The 22152-nt window shown below is 48.3% G+C and overlaps 1 protein-coding gene across 2 annotated transcripts in view; it reads right to left on the reverse strand.

Moving 5' to 3' along the window:
• The window catches only part of LOC126542910 (uncharacterized), an 89127-nt gene that overhangs the window by 16589 nt on the left and 50386 nt on the right, over positions 1-22152 (reverse strand). For both annotated transcript variants that reach the window (XM_072286244.1, XM_055077534.2), the window contains exons 2-5: positions 10765-10884; positions 10231-10337; positions 5852-5914; positions 1933-2007 (exon numbers count right to left, since the gene is read on the reverse strand). In XM_072286244.1, the coding sequence (XP_072142345.1) occupies positions 1933-2007; positions 5852-5914; positions 10231-10337; positions 10765-10884 (365 nt within the window). The remainder of the gene's footprint in view (positions 1-1932; positions 2008-5851; positions 5915-10230; positions 10338-10764; positions 10885-22152) is intronic.

The raw sequence follows: 22152 nt of genomic DNA on the forward strand, positions 1-22152 counted from the left end.
ATGCGGCACATCGTCGCCCCTACAAAGCGAGTCACTGCAGCAGGTGGGGAAGGGTTCCACGGTCGCTTCTGAGAAGCTCGCCACCCCCGCAGCAGCAGCTGGCTGGGAAAATTTTGTAAATCGGTACCCTTGCAGGCCGTTCGTGACAGCGTACAACTGCCTGAATCAGAGAAGCCGTGACCGTAGGTGTGTTGAGGGAGCTGGATTCGAAGGCAGCCGGACAGGCGACCTCAATCTCTTGTCGGACCATCCGGGTAACATCGCCAGTGTTGTTGCACAGTGGCAGCACAGGAAGTAGGCGGGCAAACTGTTGGTCGATACGTTGGCTTTTTGCGAGTTCGTGGCAACGGCACTCTTCGATAATTGCGTCCACCGTCGCCGCGTTGTTTAAGACCAGCAAGTTGAAGGCGTCGTCGGCAATACCTTTCGGAATGGGAGAAAGCTAGTCTGGCTCAGTCATGTGTGCGTCAACTTTGCGGCACAGAGCCAAGACGTCTTGAATGTATGTGACGTAGGGCTCTGTTGACGCCTGCACTCGGCTGTATAACGCCTTCTTTGCGGCAAGTTGATGACCGTAAGTATTGCCGAACAAGCCTCGCAGCTTTTTGTTTAAGGATATCTCAACTTGTGAGCTCGTCTTCGTGCGTTCTAAACCAAACTCGAGGTGCTCCACCGAGGTGAAATACTACGTTGGCGAGCATGACAGTAGGGTCCTACTTGTTATTGGCGCTGACGCGTACAGGCTGATCCAGTCCTCAACGTTTTCCCCATCTTTGCCCGTGTATACGTCAGGGTCACGGGAAGCGAAGAGTGCGATGTAGGTCGCCGCGGAGTAGCAGCAGATGTCGGTGCCGGTTGAGTCGAGCTGTCGTCTCTTGTTGCCATGACGGAAGGCTCGACGTACCGTCCACTACGAAGCTCCGTGACGAGGTACAGGGAACGTCCACCTCCACCGAATTTGTTAAGTGGGAAGACGCGAGGCTATATACAATTATATTTACAAATCAATACGCTGCGCATGGCTAAAAGGCAATAGCCCGCGCTAGCCGCTAATCGTCGTCGTCGTCGTATTCCCACCACTGGCCTCTTCGTCATTAGACATCGAAAATACTGGTCTGTAGCAATATCATAGCGATCATAAAGCGATAGTCACCTTGGTGACCAAATAATAAATCCAAAAAAGCAAACAAAAGGAAGATAAGATCGAGAAGCATTGAGTATGCAATTTAATAACACAAAAAATGGTGAAAAAGCGAAATTCGTCGTGGTATGTCTTATTTTCAAGCAACATATTTATTATCAACCTATTTATCACCATATATACAGCTCCGCTGGTAATCCACCTTCACAGAGGGGAACGGCTCTGAATTTTTCTTTAATTTGTTCCTTTGTGCCGTTTTTGTTTCCCACATAATCGTTTTTATGAAAGTGAACATGGATCATAACCATTCCCTCTATATCAACATGGTATACACCCTAATACTAGTTATCTATTTCGTATACTTGTAATAGTAGAGTCAAAGCTTTTTATTTATTTGCATGTGCCCATCATTTGTTACTGCTCCTTTTTGGGCTGTTGCTGCTCACACGCCTGGTGGTGGGAACTCGTCAAGCTGCCTGATCGGAAATTTTTTCTTTTCATCCCTCCACGTACACTGGTGCATAAATAAACTGATTGGTTCATTGATCGATCGATCGACCGGAACAATGGGGCAGAGCCGCGAGCATCAGAAGTTCGTGACACTGCCGCAATGATCGTCACTCTAGGCGGCGGCTATACACACACGAAACGCATCTCGGGTGCGGCGTTGCTCTTTTACCGGGACATTGAAATCGGGACAGAATCGCATTCCACGTGATTGAAAGAGTAATTTGCAACGACATAAAACGGACATCAACGGCAAATAAACCACGGTGCCATAACGTACGTACCGGATGGACTTTCGCAATCAGCTGTAGTGTCTTCAAGAAGCAATGCATCATAGCGTCTACAAATGTATTCTTCTTCTGAAAGCAATGCAATAAAGGAAGAACAATGTCGAGACTTGCGAGAAACTATAATAGTTTGTCCGTGTATGTTCATATAAACAGGAGTGTTATAAACCGCGTAAAACAGCTAACGCAGCTGGTTGGTACTGTACATTCGTGGCTGAATATCTCTCTCAAAGGGCTCTCAATGAAAAAGACCGTCGAATGCTTGTTGATCTTGCGCAAGTTGTTTTTATCAGAGGCGACTCACCAAACTCTGAGAATTCGTGATGCAGCAATTTACAGCATGCCCTGTGCTGTTTTTTCAATGCGGTACGTATACAGGGTGTCCCACATAACTTGAGCCAAGAATTAAAAAATGAAAGGCGAGTCGGAAGCGAATTGAACCGAATGCATACTATTCGCAATAGCCCATAGTAAGTCATACATTTTTTTTTAAGTATAATTACCCAACTTTTATTTATTGGCTGAGGACCCCAAGTATAATATGCAGATTTGTAGAGCACCTCCAGAAACCACCGATCGAGTTATTTCCTTTAAGATACGTCTCACGTGGTCGTTTTTTCCGGTTCGCAAAGAAAGCCTGCGAAATATGAAAGAAAGCCACGTGACGGAGCGTTTGCTTAAGGGTATTGTGCTGCTCTAAAGCGTGCGTTCGGTGAACAAGGTCGGCTGCATGGTGACAGGCGACGAGGAAGCGGCAGGGCGTTCTTTGTCTCGTCGGCAGCGCTCGGCCAGCAGCCGCACGCACTCGCGCCGTCGTCCGACGAGAGCCGACCTTGTTCACCGAACGCACGCTTCAGAGCAGCAGGATACCACTGCGCAAGAGCTCCGTCACGTGGCTTTTTTATGCGAAGCATATTTTTTTCATATTTCGCGGGCTTTCTTTGCAAACTGAAAAAAAAAAGGACTACGTGAGACTTATCGTAAAGAAAACAACTCGATCGGTGGTTTCTGAAGGTGCTCTACAAATCTGCATATTATACTTGGGGTCCTCAGCCAATAACTAAAAGTTGGGTAATTAAACTTAATTAATTAGGGAGGTATGGGGAAACAAAAATTTGTGCAAGTTAATACAGGCGATTGCGAATAGTATGCGCTCGGTTCAATTCGCTTCTGCCGCGCCTTTCATGTTTATATTCTTGGGTCAAGTTATGTGGGACACCGTGTATCGTTAAACAATCTCAAGAGGAGAAATGTGTTCCGACTGACAGGAGTTCCGTTTGCTGAGAAAGACATGTGCAGGGTCGCAGCACCGTATGCCATACGCCGTCTTAACATTGTTAGATATGGTAAGCATAAATAAGTGAATGTAGCAGCCATATTTTCCCCGTCGTACGGCCGCTGTCGACGGCCACTCGATTAACTAAGCCTCGCTTGCTTCGATTTCGAGGATGCGCCACGGCGACATACGTATCAAAACAAAACAAAAAGAAAAAAGAAACATCGCTTTTACTGCCTCCAATCGGCGCCCGAATAACATGCGGTCCTGCAGGGGGAGTCCAAATTATGCAAAGTGTCCTAAATTTCGATTGTACTAATTTTGGTCGTATATGCGGTGAGTCGCAGCGCTGCAAAGTTGTCCACACGTTTATACGCTTTGCAATAAAAACCAACAACTTATACTTGCTTGAGTCTTTGCGACCACCTTTTAAGGATGGCTTTCTGGTCAAAAAACAGGTGTCGCAAAAATCTATTCTCAGATCCTGCCTCTTTGTAAAAATAAGGTTTAGAGCTTGCTTTTGTGTTTCCGTTTACCTATGGTTGCGAAGCCAGTGGCTCCAATAAACTAAAGTTCTTTTTTGTTTGCACTATGCAAATGCAAAACCAACTATTTTAGATAACGGCATTCTGTTTAGGCGGTAGCTCCGTTTAAGCCGCTCCTCCGTTTGCCTAAAGCACTTCCATCCGCACGCCGCCTGGTCGGCGAAAACATGTGCGCAGGGGCCTTATACTTTTACCGAGATTCTACTGTATTTCATCGAATGACATCGTGTTCGGTCTTGCGTCAAGCTTTGATTCAAACACGGATGCTAACGCAACAAAAGATAATTGAGCAGGCCTACCAGTTTTAACCAGTGCGTCACCAATACGTCAGAACGCTTTTTGGACAATGAGAAATGCCTAAGGTGTTTTGTCGGGCACATTTCGTGCACCATACCACAGTGTTGGTGTCGCACTACGCGCACCTTGCGATGCTTGCAACCGTGACCCCCGAGAAGGGCGCGCCATTGCGATCTTGGAGGCCACGCTGCATCGACGGAGCTTCTTCCAGAAACTACTTTTAGAGTGAACTCTGGCGCTGCGATCTTTCGTTACTGCGCTAATGATGGTTAGTATACGTTATTGCAATATTCGTGCTTGATGTTTCGAGCGTTCTTGTATATTACGCTTTACTTTTCTAAAGTTTACTAGAATGGAACAGAGCAGATCGAAGCATAGCCACGCGCTCAGTGTGCTACCCCCCCCCCCCCCCCTCCTCCGAAAGAAATTCTGTGCGCCAGGATACCTGGCATGAAACGGCGTGCGACAACACCCGCCAGCCAGCCCTGTCTTCAGTTAAGCGCGAGCCTCCCTTCGCCCCGAAAAAAAAAAAAAAAAAAAAAGCCCACTGACGCCAATGTAGTACTGAGCAAAATCAAGGAGCAGGGTGGGGAAGAGCAATTTAATCAAGATTTCATATCATATTTTGTTTGTATTGTTCTGCTTTATTCTGTGTTTTTTGTTCATTTGCGCCGTGGCGTATATACAGATGGGAAATAAAGCGAATAGAGTGAAGTTGTTATTCACCGCCTGTATGTGCCTTGCGCCTTCCTTTCGCCCATGTCTTATCCGCTGCTTTATAGCATTCCTCATAATACATATTTCTAAATTTTCAAGAACAGGTGTGTTAAACTCAGGGCCGCAATGGGTTTCTGCGCACTTGCATAATAAGTGCGAATCGCTGCGTTTACAACGCAATATATCTTGCTGAATATTATCAATCAGCAAAGTCACAAAGCCTTTCGAAGCCGCACGGACGAAGTTTAGGGCCAATCCGCATCCACTCGGACGCTGGCTATACTCGTCGTGGCCGCTGCTGCTGCCCTCGCAGGCGGCGGGCTGCAGGGTTTGGCTCCGATGCGGTGCAGGAAGCAGTGCGGCTGCACCGCTGGTGCATGTGCACAGCGGTACGGTCCTCCGAAATAAAATAGAATGACATTTTTATTTACGATTTTTAGCAACCTTCCTCGAGAAAGGATGACCTAATCAAATATCTGCTCAACACAATTTGTAGAATTTACCTTTCTTTCTTTCAAATGCAAAGACTTATATTAAAATAAATTCAGTGGATAGCAAGCAAAATTTCTTCTTCCCACCTATTTGTTTATTGAACTAACATATCCCAGGTGAAACTTTCTTTCGATACCTTTATTTGGTTCTCTTTCAATATATGTGCTCTCGTGCCTTCAAAAAGCAACTGTAAAAGTACCGCTGCGATAAAAACAGAAAACACCCTCTTCCTAATTCACAATTGCGTTTCTCTGCCTTGCACACATGCCCTGCTCGTGGCATTACTCAAATGAAGACGACGTGCAAGCGCCGCCAAGTAATTAAGGCTTGCCTGAACAATTGTGCCACATTTTCATGATCGCGCGAGCCACCTCTACACATTCAACCTCGTAAAACGCACCAACTGTGATATACGCACTCATTTAAATACTGGCTAAGCCGCTATTGGGTTGGCAAGACGCCTTGCAAGAAAGCTACCTTTAGGTTAAGATACTTGCCAAGCAGCATAAAATTCCCATCAGGCTGTAATATCCGATGGATATATTGAGTTCATAAGACGAAGCTGAGTGAGATGGCGGAAAACGCTTACCTCTCGCAGGTGAACGTTGTGAGCGTTGCACATTTGCAATACCACACAGCTCTGCGCGAAGCCCTAATCGTACAGAGATAAAAAATCAAGCAATCAACACTCACAAGAAATCGTGCACGCCATATACGACGTAACGTCAGGTTGCAGAGCAACATCGCCATATTCCTCGACTTGCCAAAAAAGTGTCACCGTTACGTATACCTTTGCGAAAGAAAATACACTCCTCTCTGTCTTCCTTCTGTTTTCTTTCCTTCTTTCTTCTTGTTTTAATCGTGACATGTCATCGCTTTAGCGACAGATAGTTCAGCAGTCGACATTGCTTATTATATCTCAAACTCCAACTTGCGCCTCGTTGGATGAATATGCAACCAGACGCGTTCCAGAGTTTTCAAAATCAGGTTGCTAAAGAAATTGTACGACGCCTTGCCCGCCCACTACGCCGCTGTTATAAGTTGCAAGTACTCCATGAAAAGGATACTGCTGCCATTCACGCCTGTCAGAAGCCGTAATTAACTAGCAGTAGCAGACACAAAGAGTGACACAGAATTACAGCTATGAGAGCGAATAAACTGCACATCGGCATAGAATTGAGCGGTATGCGTGCACAAGTACACTCCGTTCCATACACGGCAGTCACCGCTGTGGAGGCTAGAGAGACTTCTTGCAATCGCTTCGTTCGCACTTGGACATAGTTCCATGTTTTTTCACCACAATCCTGCGCTACTGTTTGTCATAATAGGCTCAGTATTGAATGAAGCAAGTTTTAACTCTTAGAAACAAAGACACTGGACTATACGGCTACCAATGCGTTGCTTTAGATCATTTTTATTTTTTGTTGTTCTTTTCGGGTTTTTCATTTGCAGCCCGTCGCGTGGAGCCTGACGTGCATGGACGCGCGAGCGAACGCAGTTGGCGCGCAGCGAAGCACGTGCGGAACGCGCGGAGTGATCACTTTCCTCGACCGACCGTCTTGCGTAGCTTCCACAGCGTTGACTGCTACGTATGGAACGGAGCGCAGTTGTAATTTAAGTGACGCCTATCGGGAACGTGCCGAAGGAAACGCAGTGAGCGTCTTTGGGCACGTTAATGCCAGGCGTCATTTAAATCAAGTCAAGCATGAGCTTGAAGTTAAGTTACATTTATGAATACGGCGGTAAGTATCAGTCGACGCGTAAGAATGAGCTGTATTGAAGAGAAATTGAAGGAGTATGTTTTGTAATTTTGGCAAGTCATCGCCGTCATTTAGACAAGGCGTTTCTATCGCCGTGAACAAGGACAGAAGGAGAGAGTCACGAATACAATATGAAAAACAGAAAGGAATTGCTCGTGATAATAACGAGATTCGATTGGCTGCAGTGTGGAGTATGTCGTGGTGTACGCCTTCTAAATGACGGCCCGCGGTCATTTTGACGGTTAAATGCTTGAAAACAGAGCTGCGAACATATGTCCCTTCATTTACTGCATGCAGACTTCTTTTTCCAGTGCCATAGATAGCTAAGTTTAAAGATCCGCCGCGATAGCTCAGCGGCTGTGGCGTTGAGCTGGAGGCTTCGGTCCCGGCCGCCGCATTCCGACGGGAGGGGGGGGGGGGGGTGCAGAAACGCTTGCGTACGGTGCACTACAGTTTATATAGGTGCACGTTCAATTAAGGACTCCAGACGATTAAGATAAATCAGGAATCCCCCACTACGGGTGTGTCTCAGACTCATATCGTAGTGTTGGCAAGCGAAGCAGAATTTCATTTTATTTTTAGCTGTGCTAAGCCGTCGCTCGTCGCTGTCGTGCACAAAATCGCTCTCATCGGGTTCATCCTTTATTGCTTCTCGGTCTGCGTGTCTTTGCTCGCGATTCAACATCATGGGTATTAAAGACGTTAAAAATGTAATGAAAATTGTGTGAAATTACATGAAATTTGCTCCTGATAAAGCTTATGAAAAATGGCACGACATTGTTTTGTTTTGTTTTTTAAAGCGCAGCTCTTTGGCGACCGTTCCCGCCTTTCGCGTCGCCGTCGGCCTCGCCGTTGTGCCTAGCCGTAACCAGCTGCGTAGCCGGGGCTAGCGCGCGCCCCTAGCACCACCTCTTGCGCATGGCGCGAGCCTTGTTCTCCCCTTGTCCTCCAAAGCCGGATCACGTGTTCTCGCCTATCCTCTCGCCCACTTCCTCCGCGCAGCGCTGTTGCGGTGACTCTCGCCGCTATCGCCTACTCCTTCCTCGCCGTCCCTGCTGCCGCTGTCGCGGCACAGCCGCGGTACCGGCGGCGGGCGCTCCTTGCCGCCTGGCGCGTGATCCCCGGCTCTTCGCTCCTCCGTCTCCGCGTCGCGTGGCTGTACAGCTCTCTGCCGTATTTCTAGCTTCCTCGTTTGCGGGGCGCGTTCTTCAGTGGCATTTGTCGCCTATGGCAGTGCTTGCGCCAGGCTGTCCTTTTCCCGCCTCCACACTTGCCCTATACCTCCCATTACCTGGCGCAGTGCCGTTGCAGTGACTTGAAAGACAATTAAAGCGTTTCGTCACCTTAATTCTACGTCCCACCCAAACCAATGTGCGGTCACATTGAGGCCTGCCTGTGAGTGAATGATTGTGTGACCTCTACTCAATACCCCTGTTCTCTACCAGTTTCCTCATCCCACCTCAGAAGAAACATTAAATAATAATTGCTAATCCCCCCCCCCTCTCTCTCCGCAGCGGTGACCCACTATAAGATGGTGTGTCGCGGCAGCGCCGGCTAGATAGCGGCGGATCGCGGTGTATATGCTGCCCAATCCGAAACGCAGAACAGCCACCGCTCGGCACTGCGTGTTTTATATGCGGGTGCCTGTTGTTGAAATAAGTCAGCAGCTGCGCTCAAAGATTGTATTACCAAGAAGCGCAATCGTCAGCCATTCTTTTCATACTGTGAGCATCTGTCAGCAAACACCTAAATATGTAAAGTTTACAAGAATGCGCTGTAGTGCTAGTTGATTTGACATCGTGCTTTTTTCTACCGCATAGTCACCGCTCTGTCTTGTCTATGTTCGGTTGTTTCCGGGTCGAATTCACGTTTTTAATGCGAAAGCGTCAAGTGGCCCATTGAGCGAAAAAGCCGACGTCTGTAGGCTGTAGCAGAGAAACATAACCTGAAGTACCATTGGCTGCGACGCCATGTCACGACGGCGCCTCGACGGAGCGGAGCGGGCGAAAGGGAACACCTGCTGTAGCCTTAGCGCGCGAAGTGTTGTGCGAGGAGATAGGGCATCGCCGCGACGCCACGTCACCCTCGCGCTCGCAAACCTGTGATATCCGCGCGTTCCTTGTCCACGCAAGCTCTCCCCTGCGTTCTAACTTCGCCTCGGTAATAGACCAAATCAAAACGCGCCAAGCGTCTCAAAGCGCTCGTTTGCTCCTGAGGAGTACCTATCAAAATAATGCGTTGAATTGCAGATTAATGCTTTCGCATTCACAACTCACAAAAAATGTTCAGGTGTCCTCGGATCTTTGTTCGTAAGTGCTCTCTGCCATGGGCCAGCCGGCTTAGCTAATGATGTGCCCAGCATAAGGATCAACTGAAACTTTCTTTTACGAGCAATTCTAGCGTAAGATGTTTTGGTGAATACGAGCCCGCGCCCTTACTCTGAAAAATAGCATACCTTTTGCAAGGTAACCGCTTAATTAAAGTAGTCAACCGCTCATCCCTTACCCTACATCATCATCATTCGTGAAACTACCACAGCATTCGTGAATCATCCATTCGAGCTCCTAGCTTCGTCTTCTACTCTCACTGCTCGACGGGAAGATAAACCAACGATGGCGAGCGGGCTAAACGTATATTTGTTTAGAAGAAACGTAGTGCGTCACGCGGAGAAGAAACTGTAGCCAGCGCTCTGGGTAATGGCACGTGAATAGTTAGTTCCACGAATGCTTTTCGAGAGTAGAAGAGATTATAAGGGCATTGAGGAGATTTCCTTGATGATTTCTATGCCTCGAACTCAGCGTACAGAAACCTTTCCCACAAGTTTCCAGGCTTTCTCAGAAACATCACAAACACGCCTCATGAATCAAAAGATCCAAGTTGTCAAATACGCACGCATGAATTAGAGGCACGAACAAGAGTCCGTTTTCGGCTGTCCTTAGAACTATAAAGGATCCTACAGCGAATTTCGTTCGGTAACAAAAGTACTATCATGTGTTCGAGGCGTGCGTGCTCTGACTATGGGCCCGCTGTGGTAAACGTAGCCCTTTTGCGAGAGAGAATAGCTAAATATCGACCACACAAAGGCCGTATTTCACCATAAGTTTAGCACGGTTTCGGAGAGTTACACGAATAACCATGGACGCTGCTTGCACTCTAAGGCTACGAATGTGCGCAGGCTGCAGCGGTGTCGCCAGTGGAGTGGGCTCACCTTGGACAGCGTCTCGGAGCGAATGGAGTGCTTGAGGAGCAAGTTGCGACCGCATTTTGCCAGAAGGGAGGCACCCATCGAAGCAGCTTTAGCCGTTGTCACCACCCCTGCATCCACGGCGAAGGTATCAAGCAATGTTTTTGGTCGAGCTGCTGGTTTACCGGCGCACTTCCCATTTGAAGAAGACATTTGATGCTAAGCATGCGATAGAACGTAGCGCACACCGTCAGCTATCTCATCTGTAGAGGCGGGCGTATGCGAATGGCAGTGATTTCGTCTTCGTATCAACCACTGAATGACACGGCGGTAGACGGACACGCCTACTTTCAAAATATCAAAATCTATACTTTCCGGCAATCCCAGCAACAAAAATTTGTATTAATTGCCATGCATTTTTTAGCAGAATGACTGTGAAAAAAGAGAGGTCGAGCTTCAGATTATGTTACTAGGGCAAAGTAAAGCTCACTAAACGAACAGAATAACACAAACCGCGTCTTACTAACATTACAGTTCACTCCCGACCGACGAAATTACCTGGTTTTGGCCCGCACTCGTCAAACTTGGCCGCTTCCAAAAATGCCGACAGAGAGATGTGCGTGATGACAAAAATGGTGGCACACGGGGCCCGAGCGGCCAGGGCGCGAGTCATTGCTCCTGGAACGAAAGTATTGCTGCATGGCCCCTTTCTGCATACGAGGCCAATTAAGAAATTGACGCCGCACTTGCTACGGCTTTTTTATTTGATTTTAAGAAATAACAAACACATCTGTGATCGATATTTACGTAGCCCAGGTTTTCCATGCATACTCAAACTGTTTGTCAACATGGAGAATCATCTCGGGCGACTTTTGAGCGCACACGCTCGTGCGTTAATTCTTCCTTCCTAAAAATACCGTGGCAGTTCAAACCTCAATACCTCCACAATATCCTCAGTAGTTTACCTCAATATCTCCACAGTAGCCCCGTATAACAGAACAGAACCATTCACCTATCTGAGTTGATATACCGTGATCAAAGCTGCTCAATGCTCAATGAAAAAACTCACGGACGATTACGGAAATTTGAGCACGACCTTATACTTGTATTCATTTCGCGATATATTGTTTAGCGCGGACAGTCTGTCTCGTGTGGCACGTTGCAAACGGAGCAGAGTGTGGGGCGACTGCCTCGCTAATTAGGAGATCGCGAGAGCCAGCGCGTGGGTGACGCGCGGTAGCGACAGACCTCCCAAGCGGCGCTCGTAAAGCGCTTACAGGACAGCTTGATTGTTTTAGAGAGCAGCTCTCAGGCGCCTGTTCCTGCGTTGAGCGTCGGCGTCCTCGGCGTAACCGAGCGAACAAGCACAAGGAAGGATGAAAGAGCGAACGCCGAGAGCAGCGGGGTATGAAATGCGGCGATAGTGAAGAGAGCGCGAGGAGGAAAGCGCAGGAGGAGGTCGCGGCGGAACCATGACGAGGGAAACGGATGAGGATGGTATGGCGAAAGTGTGAGAAGAAAAGAGCATACAGTGCCGCGCAAGATGGGCTCTGCGGCGACGACCGCTACGAGATGGCGCCAGAGTAGCGCGGCGTCGTCTCTTTACGGATGACGCTATCGATAATACATGCGGCGAGCGCGTCCACCGATGCCATGTATGGAAACAAAGCGCTGCGTGAGCGGAGGTCTGTCTGCGGCGGCTGCTGTGAATCGCTCCCAAGCGTGCACCGACGCGTTGCCTCTCGCGATTTCCAAATTAGCGAGACACTCGCGCCACAGTCCGCTCCGTTTGCAATGTACCGCACGAAACAGATTGCCCGCGCCAGCCACGCTACGCAGAGCGTTCTGTTCCTAGCGTAAACCGTGTACCCTACTTATATAATCATAATACAAAATAATGACATGCCTACTTCTTTCACGTATAGAGCTGCGCTCAGATTTCACATTAGGGAGTATCGTAATCGTCGGTGAATTTTTTTTCTTCGTCAATTAGTGCTCCAGCAAGGAGTTTTGACAGACGTATCGCCGTTTTCATGCATAGCCAACTTTCCTATACCCCATCTCACAAGTACCTTGCAGCACTGTCAAAGGTACGAGGCGTACACAGGCAATAACCTCCCGCAGCGGCATATAGTTCCGGGCATACCTGGCTGATTATTGGCTGCACTAGAGAGTTTGATTTTTGCTCGCTATACATGCTACAGCATAGCGATACGTGACATGTTATGGGCTTTGCGCATGCACTACGTCGTATACCGAGAATTACTGTGGCAGTTACCGCCGGTGACCCTAATGGCCACCCTTTTTCTTTTATTGATATGATATAAGGAGATGGCGCACAATTTAAGGCGCCGGCTACTCCTTATCTCTTGAGTGGTTCCGTCATACATTATATAGGGTTCAAGATTACATATCAAATAATCTTTTTACACAAGCACCAGGACTTTTCACGCAACGTTTCCACAGGAAGACTATGACGTAAGGAACACATGGTACATACAATATACAAGGTAAATGTCTCCACAGTTATGTAGATAAAAGTCTCAAAAGTACAAACGATACTGTCGCCTAATAACACATTGTCTAGTCAGCGGGTGGTACATACGTCGTGTAAATGCATTATCACATACAGTCACAACAGAACAGTCAACATAACAAAATTCACAAACAGATGCAGTGACATTGAAATGACATTATATACAGTGACATTGAAATGAAGGGAACAATGAAAGCGCTAATAACGTCCAACAATGCTGTCTTCAAGAAAAGTCTTTAGTGCTTTAAAGCGCTCTTCTGCAAGGCCGTTGTTGGCCAAGGGCCCAAAAGTTTCCTTAAACTGAAAGGTCTGCGGTCTAATTTAATTAGCGCTGATTTAAGTCGGCATCTTGGTGTGTCGTGATGTGGGCAATCTAGAAGGAGGTGATATACATCTTCGTCTACAAATCCAAAATCACATTCGGGAGTTTCCGCTTGGCCAAATCTGTGTAAGAAATGCTTTGTGTAGGTAGTGCCTAGCCTTAATCGATGAATAAGGGTTTCCATAGTTCTATCTATGACAATGAAAATTTGAATTCAATAAATGGATCAATATGGTATAAGTCCGAGCTCTTATAATTCTGGTCAAACCAAGTGTTTCTAGACATTTTGAAAGACGTTGTCCTTATAATGCAGCGTAATTCATTCTTTGATATTGGGAGCGGAACCGTATCATCTTTGAGGTGCGCTTGTCGTGCTGCTTCATCGGCTGCTGTGTTGCCAGGAATGTTGCAATGCCCTGGTATCCACTGGAATGCTGTTGCATGTTTCGCTTCGCTTGCCTTTGTGAGGTTTTTAAGTGTTTCATATATTATACTGTCACTGAATGTTTTCCCCTTTGTGATGCAGAGTGATGTTAGGCCCGCCTGTTAATCGCTGAAAATTACCCATTTTTGCGCATCTCTTACTGACAATATAAATTTTATCGCACATAGGATTGCGAACAGTTGAGCCGTTGTGGGCGAAGTCGCACGAGATAACCTAAATGATTCTTGTTTGCTGAGGTGCGGTGTAATGAATGATGAAATTGAAGAGGTTTCTGTACTGGAGCCGTCTGTATAGACGTGTGTGTATCCTGAATACCGCATATATATCTGGTAAAGTGCTAGTTGTTGAGCAGCTTGAATGAACATCTCTTTTTCTTAATATCCCATCTACTGACAATTCGATTTTTGGAACTGTAAGTAGCCATGGAGGATATTCGATGTCTGAGTTCCAAAATTCATTTCTTCGCAATATGTGAAGATTTTCTTGAATTTCTATATGAACATAACTTCTATCTCGTTTCATTATGTCTAGAGCCAATGGGTGGTTTTTATGCTGGGTTTGAAGAAGGAAATAATGTCGGCATGTTTCTTTAGTTCGCATAACTGGAAATGGTGATTGGCGAGCCTCAGCTATTACACGAGAACTAGAAGTCGCTCGTGGAACTCCTAGACATAGGCGTATTCCTCTAGCTAAACGTCTTTAAAGGCGCTCTTCTGACGTGTGGGAAAGTCCGTGTAAGATGGGCGCGGAATACGCAATTTCTTGTCGTATTAATGCATAGTAAACAGTCAGCATGGACGATACTGATCCGCCCCATGATGTGCCTGCAGGTCTGCGAAGTACAGTCACTATGGCATTGACCTCGTTTTCGAGTTTTCTTTTTTATGTGGGGTGCCCAGGATAGCTGCTTATCAAGTACTATGCCAAGAAATTGATGATGTGTGACAATCATTAGAGGGTGTCCTTCCAGATTAAGAGTGAAATTTTTTAACTGCCTCCGAGTGAAGGGCAATACAGGTGTCTGCGTGTGCTAGTACCATTCCTCTCTCTCTCTCTCTCTCTCTCTCTTTCTCTCAAAAATTGGTTGATGATATTTATGCCGTCTTGCAATGCCATCTGAAGTAGTTGAGCATTAGACCCAGATGTCCAAATACACACATCATCTGCATACAGTGAAAACTTTAACTGTGATGGCAGCCTTCTTGTTAAATCAGCCATGACGCAGTTAAAAAGGAAGGGGCTGAGTACGCTTCCCTGTGGCACTCCCTGTTTGACAACATGTTCAGCACTCTTTCTTTCACCCGTCTGAACAAATATTTTGCGACCTGATCGAAATTCAGAAATCCATCGCAAGGACCTGCCAGACAGACCAAGTTCCAACATGCTTAGCAGAACATGAACGTGACTAACAGTGTCAAATGCCCTCTTGATGTCTAGGAATACTGCTATAGTCATGTTTCCACGTGCACGCTCGTGCTCCACGCAGGTTACTATATATAATATTGCATCCATTGTGCATCTATGTTTCCTAAAACCTACTAAGTCGTTGGACAACACATTTGTTTCATTACACCACCATTGAAGTCGCGCGTCAATCATTTTCACCATTACTTTGCAGAAAAAACTTGTCAAACTAACTGGGCGGGAGGATTCAAGGCACAAGAGCATCTTACCAGGTTTTAAAATTGGTATGATTCGAGCGACTTTCCAAGAGTCAGGTACAGTTTCCTCTATCCATAATTTATTATAGATGTCTAAGAGAGCACTTGTACCTGTCGGTCCGAGGTTTCTTAGCATATTGTACGTAATGCCGTCCGGCCCAGCAGCGGACTTTTGGCGACATGATGCAATTGCACATTGAAGCTCGGTTAATGTGAAAGTATGATCTAATTGAGGATGTTGGGCCCAGTAGCAAGCAGTAATTTTTCGCTTAGCCAACACTACTGAAACATCAAATTCTGCACATTGCGATGAAAATGCAGGTCTGGAAATAAGCTCACAAAATTCACCTGCAACTATTTTTCACACGTGTCTCGAGCTACAGCGAGAGCACGAAATGGGAAGCTCTGTGTTAGAGGACCGCTTAAAGAACGAATTACTAGAAAAATTCGTGGGACAGACGTGTGAGGAGACAGCGTGCCGCAGAAATCGCGCCAGCTCCGTTTGCCTAAATTTTCCATTCGTCTGCGCATTACATTGTGTATTTTCTGAGCGTTTCTGTATGCTTCTAACCTTCCGCTCCGTCGGTAAGCTCTTCGGATCGGCGTCGGATGGCTCTTAGGTGTTCATACTGTCCGTCAACTGCAGCATAATCTTTTGGAATTGGGACCTTCTTTGTGCATATGTTCATATTATCCTGCAAAAATTCTGTAAGTCTTTCCACTGTTGCATGTTGATTAATTTGATCCGTTAGGCGGTACCGAAAAGCTTGCCAGTTGGTTAGTCTGCTGTAACGCCTGATATCATGGTGCATGTTAGAGCGATTAACAAGGATGGGAAAATGATCACTTCCGCGCGTTTCCATATCTGTCGTCCATCCCACACCATTCACTAGATCATGTGAACACAGGGTAACATCTATGCAGCTTGAGTAATTATATCCACGAAGGAATGTTGGCGACCCATCATTTAAAAGAGTCAAGTTGCATTTATCTATGGCGCACTCAATAACGTTACCCCGTGCATCACAACGATCACTGCCCCAGATGATGTTGTGTGCATTGAAGTCGCCACATATAAATACATTAGAATGATCTATTTTGAAGATATCCACGAGCGCTTCTACTGAAATCCGGTTTGAAGGTTGTAGATATAGATTAATAACTGTTATACAGAGCTTGCCAAAGAATACTTTACATGCGATGAATTCCGGGAAGTCTGAATAACTGGACTGAATTTGATAAGATGGTAGGTCCTTTCTGACGCACAGGAGCACTCTGCTAACAGCACCTTGACGAGAAGCCTTGTATATCACATAATTTGAGAGGCGAAAGTGGTCATTGCTTCCCGCCTCTTGAATGCAAAGTATTGGGAAGTTGTATTGCACAAGCAGTTTACGAAAGTCAGCACACTTCCTTCGAAGACTGTTGGCATTCCACTGAAATATGGTGACGTTCTAGCAGCGGTTATTCATATACTGCCTGCCGCAGTTTTGGCCCGGATTGTTGACACAATAGTGCTTCTAGAGGCAACAATGCTTTCACTTCTGGTAGGTTGTTTGCTTCCGGCAGAGCAGATAGGATTGCCTTAAGAGCTGCGAAAAGCATTGGCAAAATCAGTTGTGTCACCGATGCTGTGGTATGTTCGCTATTAGCTGGCGTTACTTCTGCAGTAGATGCGTATGTCGCTGAGAGAAATGTGTGCGAATAGTGGAGCTCTCTTGTGTACTACTTTCTGCCTGTTGTCGTCTGGATTTCCGTAGCACTGATGCATAAGACTGGGCGCTTGAATGTGATCCTCCTGATTGGTCTCTTGATTGTACTGTTGGTTGTTCTCTAGAGGAGGGATAGCTTGTTGGTGCTCTTGGCTGTGGTGGTTCCGGTGCCCGCTGAGGTGGGTGATCTGGCACTGGATGAACAATCTCAAGGGTTTGTGCGGGTTCATTGCGTCGCGGTTGTCTTCCATGGATTAGTTCATGGCGACGCATTTGCCTTTTTCTGAGGGCAGCCTGAGAAGGAGGCGGCCCTCACAGTTTGCGCATTTAGGTTGAAGAAGTGACTTGCACTCCTTGTGGTCATGATCTTCTGAGCAGATTTTGCATCGACGTGTGCTGCGGCAGGTTTTCGCCATGTGCCAAAATATCTGGCAATTATAGCCGCGAGAGACGAAGACGAAGTGACTGCGAGCCAGAACGCTATTTTTCTAGCTCAGCTATTTTCGATTGCAGCAAGCTGCCAGGAGCGTGCTGGTATCAAGTTTCAAGGTGGGAAACGTTTTTTGGCTACTTTAGAAAGCGCTTCTGCCCGAGCAACGCCGACGCCGCGCTCAGACGCTGGGCACGCCGGAGGCAAGCCTAGGCGAGCTACCGCCCGCCAGGCCTAACAATACCCAAGCCCTAAGAATCACTTTTTCCCAAGCATGGAGGTCCAGGTCGAAGGAGAGGAGATGTCTCCCGAGGAATTCGGTGAAGATGCCGGCTGGTGCATGATCGGCTCCAAAAGCCGGTCCGGCCCCAGCGCATCGCGGGATAGACCTAAGAACGAAGCCTACTCCCGCACCGGCGAGGGAGACGGTCGACAACCGCCACGACGCTCACGGAACGTAAAACAACAAATACTCAAGGCCAGCAGAATGCCGGCTCTCCCGAGGAACGACATCAAGATCGTCGTTAGACCCAGGGGCGGCCTCAACACCGCAACGATCGGCGCAGTCAGGATTGCGTCAGCTATATACCGGGCTGCAGGAGTGTCCGATCAAGACGCCAGCGAAGACACCGTCTGCCCCAACACCCACCAAAATATCGTCGTTATCAGCACACCCAGCAGCACCAACGCAGAAAAATACAGGAAGCTCGAGGTCATCAGGATCGGCGACCGCCAATACGAGGTCAACGCGTATGAAACGGCGCCCGATCATACGGCCAAGGGGGTCATCCGAGGCATACCTCTCCAAGACTCCAGGACAATTAACTCCAAGATCGTGAACGACAGGAACCCGACAGCCCTGGCAGCCAAGCGTCTTAGCAACACGACCACAGTCATCATCGCCTTCGAAGGCCTAAAAGTGCCCACTCTCGTCAGGTACGGAGGCACTCTGCTTCGCTGTTCGCTGTACAGGAAGCAGGTCGACATCTGTCACCAATGCGGTAGACTGGGGCACCGTATGGACGTCTGCCCAAATCCCCAGGACAAGATCTGCAGGGGCTGCGGTGCCAAGAACCCAGACCCCAATCACCAGTGCACGCCAAACTGCCGCTTATGCGGAGGGAAACACCCTACGGCAGACAAATCCTGCCGAGCAAAGTTCAAGACCCCGTATATAGTCAAGAAACGAAGATGGGAAAGGAAAAGAGCCGAAGCGGAAGCAGAACTCGAGGCGGTCAAGGAATCCGGAGAAGATCAAGCCCCCACCCTGCAAAAGCCAAGATCCAGATCCAGAGGCCGGGCCAGGTCCAGATCGACGTCGGCTACCGGGACCCCTCGTTCCCGCCAGCACAGCCAGTCGAGGAGCAGAGCTCGCAGTCGCACCCCAGGACCGGGCCGAGCGAGGTCCAGATCCATCCAGGCCCTCCCAGAAAAGGTGAGCTGGGCAGACGCGGTCAAGGGTGCGCCGAGGCGCGGGGTCTACGGAGTAACTGCCTCAGAACCGCAAGTCACAAAGAACATAGATAATGAGATTATTGCAGAAATAAAACGTGAGAACGCCATGCTCAGGAGCCTTGTACAACAGCTAACCCAAGAGGTACGCGAACTGAGAAAGGTCGCGCCTCCCGCGCAAATCCCCAGACCCACTCCCGTCAGTACTCCTGCTCCGAGCAACAATGGCGAGGAACAGGACAAAGCAACCCCACCCGCGAAAAAGCGAGCCGTACAAAGCCAAGACACCAGCCGCGCCGAACAGGCGAGATCAGAAATAAAAGCCATGCTTACCGAACTACAAAGTGCAATCGGCAATGTGTCTTCCGCCATATCCGGTTTCACAGCCAGGGTGGTCAAGCTCGAAGAATGTGCGATGTGGGCACCGTCTCTGTCGCAATCACCACAGCCAAACATGGGAAATCATAATATAAATCCCGTAATCTCAGACGTTCCCATGTTGGCACCGCCCCCCGTGCACCGCTCCAGTTTTTCAACAGCTTCTTCTTCAAGACTCCAGGATGGCCAGACACGATAAAGAGTTATTGGTCTGGCAGTGGAACTGCAGAGGTATAGCCGGGAAAAAACCTGTCCTACAACAATACGTAAGAAACATCCAACCCAAACCCGATGTGATAATGCTACAAGAAACCGTGGGCGCGTCGGCCAACATCCCGGACTACCACGCCCTCGTCCCTAAATTCCAAAACGATAGGGGCATCGCCACACTAATCAGAAAGGGTCTAGTACCCATTGAACATGAGATTAAAGGGCCGCAGGCCGAGCATATTATGATAGAAATTATTCCTAACAGAACGCAAAAGAATAGCATCTTCATATTGAACATATACAGTAGCCCATCGAAAAGACGGCAGCGTTTTCTCTCCCTGCTCAAAAAGGCAGCCGAGCTCGCCGGCCTGAACCCGCTAATAGTGGGTGGGGACTTCAACGCGCCGTGCCATGCCTGGGGATACGGCCACACCACAACCAAGGGCAAACAGTTATGGCAGGACTCGCAGGACTTGGAATACACGCTCATCACGGATTCCAGCGCCCCAACGCGTATGGGCAATTCGGTTGCAAGAGATACCACACCGGACTTAACAATGGTCAAAAACATCGAGAGGGCTACCTGGAGAAACACCCTAGAAGACCTAGGTAGCGACCACATGATCATCGAGATCACGATCCCCCGAGCGGGAACCACCCTCCCAGTCAAAAGCTTCAAATGGACAGACTGGGACAAGTTCCGCAAGCACCGGGATATCAGGCAAGACGACGAGCCAATCGGTGACATTGACAGATGGATCGCAGACTTGACCAGGGATGTCGGGGAGGCCACGCAAACCATCACTCCCGATTTCCTGACGGAGAAGATGGACAGTCGCCTCGCCCACCTCTGGGAAGCCAAGAAATCCATACAAACCCGATGGCGAGGCCAGCGGTTCAATCGAAAGCTGAGAAAAAAGATAGCCGACTTAAACAAACAAATCGAAGAGCACTGCAACACCTTGAGCAAGCAACAGTGGGACGAAGTCTGCAATGCCGCGGATGGCCAACTCCACAACGGAAATACGTGGCGACTGCTGAGGCACCTGCTGGGCGAAACCCAGTGCAAATCCAAGCAAAGAGCCGACATGCAGAGACTTCTGCACAAAGAAAAAGGGGCGGCGAGCGAGAAGCAAATCGTCATGAAACTCTGCGACAAATACCTCCCGCAACGACCGACGGTCGAGCACGGCCGGTACACTGGCAGTCCTAGTCCCAAGTTAGATGAAGACTTCAGTGAGGCGGAAATCAGAACGGCACTCCAAGGACTCAACAGTAAGTCAGCCCCGGGACCGGATAGGGTTAACAACAAAACGCTCAAAAACCTGGACGACAAATCTGTTACCAAACTCACGGGCTATATGAACAAGTGCTGGAAAGAAGGCCGCATCCCGGAGCAGTGGAAGAGGTCCAAGGCTATCCTCATACCCAAGCACGGAAAGCCGTTGAGTTTGGAGAACCTACGCCCAATATCTCTCACGTCGTGCGTGGGTAAGGTCTTGGAACACGCCTTCCTGAACCGTATCAACAGCCATCTAGAAGAGACGGAAGCCTACCCCCACACCATGATAGGCTTCCGATCCCGCCTGTCCACGCAGGACGTCATGTTACAACTAAAGAACCAGATCCTTGACGACAAGACAAGAAACACCAGAGCCATCCTAGGACTAGACCTGGAGAAAGCATTCGACAACGTCGCTCACGAGTCGATCCTTAAACAAGTGTCTAATCTGAACCTGGGGGAAAGGTCCTACAACTACGTGAGGGACTTTCTGAACGATCGCAAAGCCACCCTCACGGTTGGCGACCTCGAGTCCGAAGAACGAACCCAGGGAAGTGCAGGTACCCCCCAGGGCTCAGTTATATCTCCGCTCCTTTTCAACTTAGTCATGCTGGGTCTCCCCAGCAAACTACGTGAAATCGAAGGAATCCACCACGCTATATACGCAGATGATATAACGATATGGGCAGACCGCGGCAGTGATGGGCAAATTGAACACGCACTACAAACGGCCATTCACAAAGTGGAAGAGTACCTCGAAGGAACGGGCCTCAAATGCTCCCCGAGCAAGTCCGAACTACTCCTTTACCGGCCCACGCGCAGAGGCATGCCACCAAAGAGCTACACAGGACCCCGGGAGTACGAGGAAATCGGCCTGTACACCCAAGACGGAAACGCAATCCCCAAAGTAAACAAGATTAAAATCCTCGGAATGGTCATTGAGGCCAACGGAGCTAACGGTGATACCGTGAGGAAGATCAACGGCAAAGTCATCAGCGCCACGAGACTCATAAAGAGAATAACCAATAGACACGCGGGCATGAAGGAAGACAACGTCATTCGACTGATCCACTCATTCGTTATCAGCCACATCGCCTACGTAGCCGCCTACCACAACTGGTACGTCGCGGAAAAGAACAAGATTAACACGCTCATAAGGAAAACGTACAAGATAGCCCTGGGCCTACCGGAATCGACAAGTACCGAGCTCCTGACTCAGCTGGGCATATACAACACCATAGAAGAAATAGCCGAAGCACAACGCATCTCGCAGCTCGAACGCCTGTCGACCACCACGACGGGAAGACACATTATGAACACGCTCGGCATAACGTACCACAACCAGCACGGCCAGAAAATGCAAATCCCCAACAAAATCAGAGAGACCATTACGGTGGCAACCATCCCAAGAAAGGTGCACCCCGATTACAACCGAGGTAGAAGAAAGGCAAGAGCCGAGGCTCTGCTCCGTTCATTCGGCAGGGAGAGAAACGCGCGCTTTGTCGACGCAGCCGAATA

This window comes from Dermacentor andersoni, chromosome 2, assembly GCF_023375885.2.
Source record: "Dermacentor andersoni chromosome 2, qqDerAnde1_hic_scaffold, whole genome shotgun sequence".
In the NCBI taxonomy this organism is placed as follows: Eukaryota; Metazoa; Arthropoda; class Arachnida; order Ixodida; family Ixodidae; genus Dermacentor; species Dermacentor andersoni.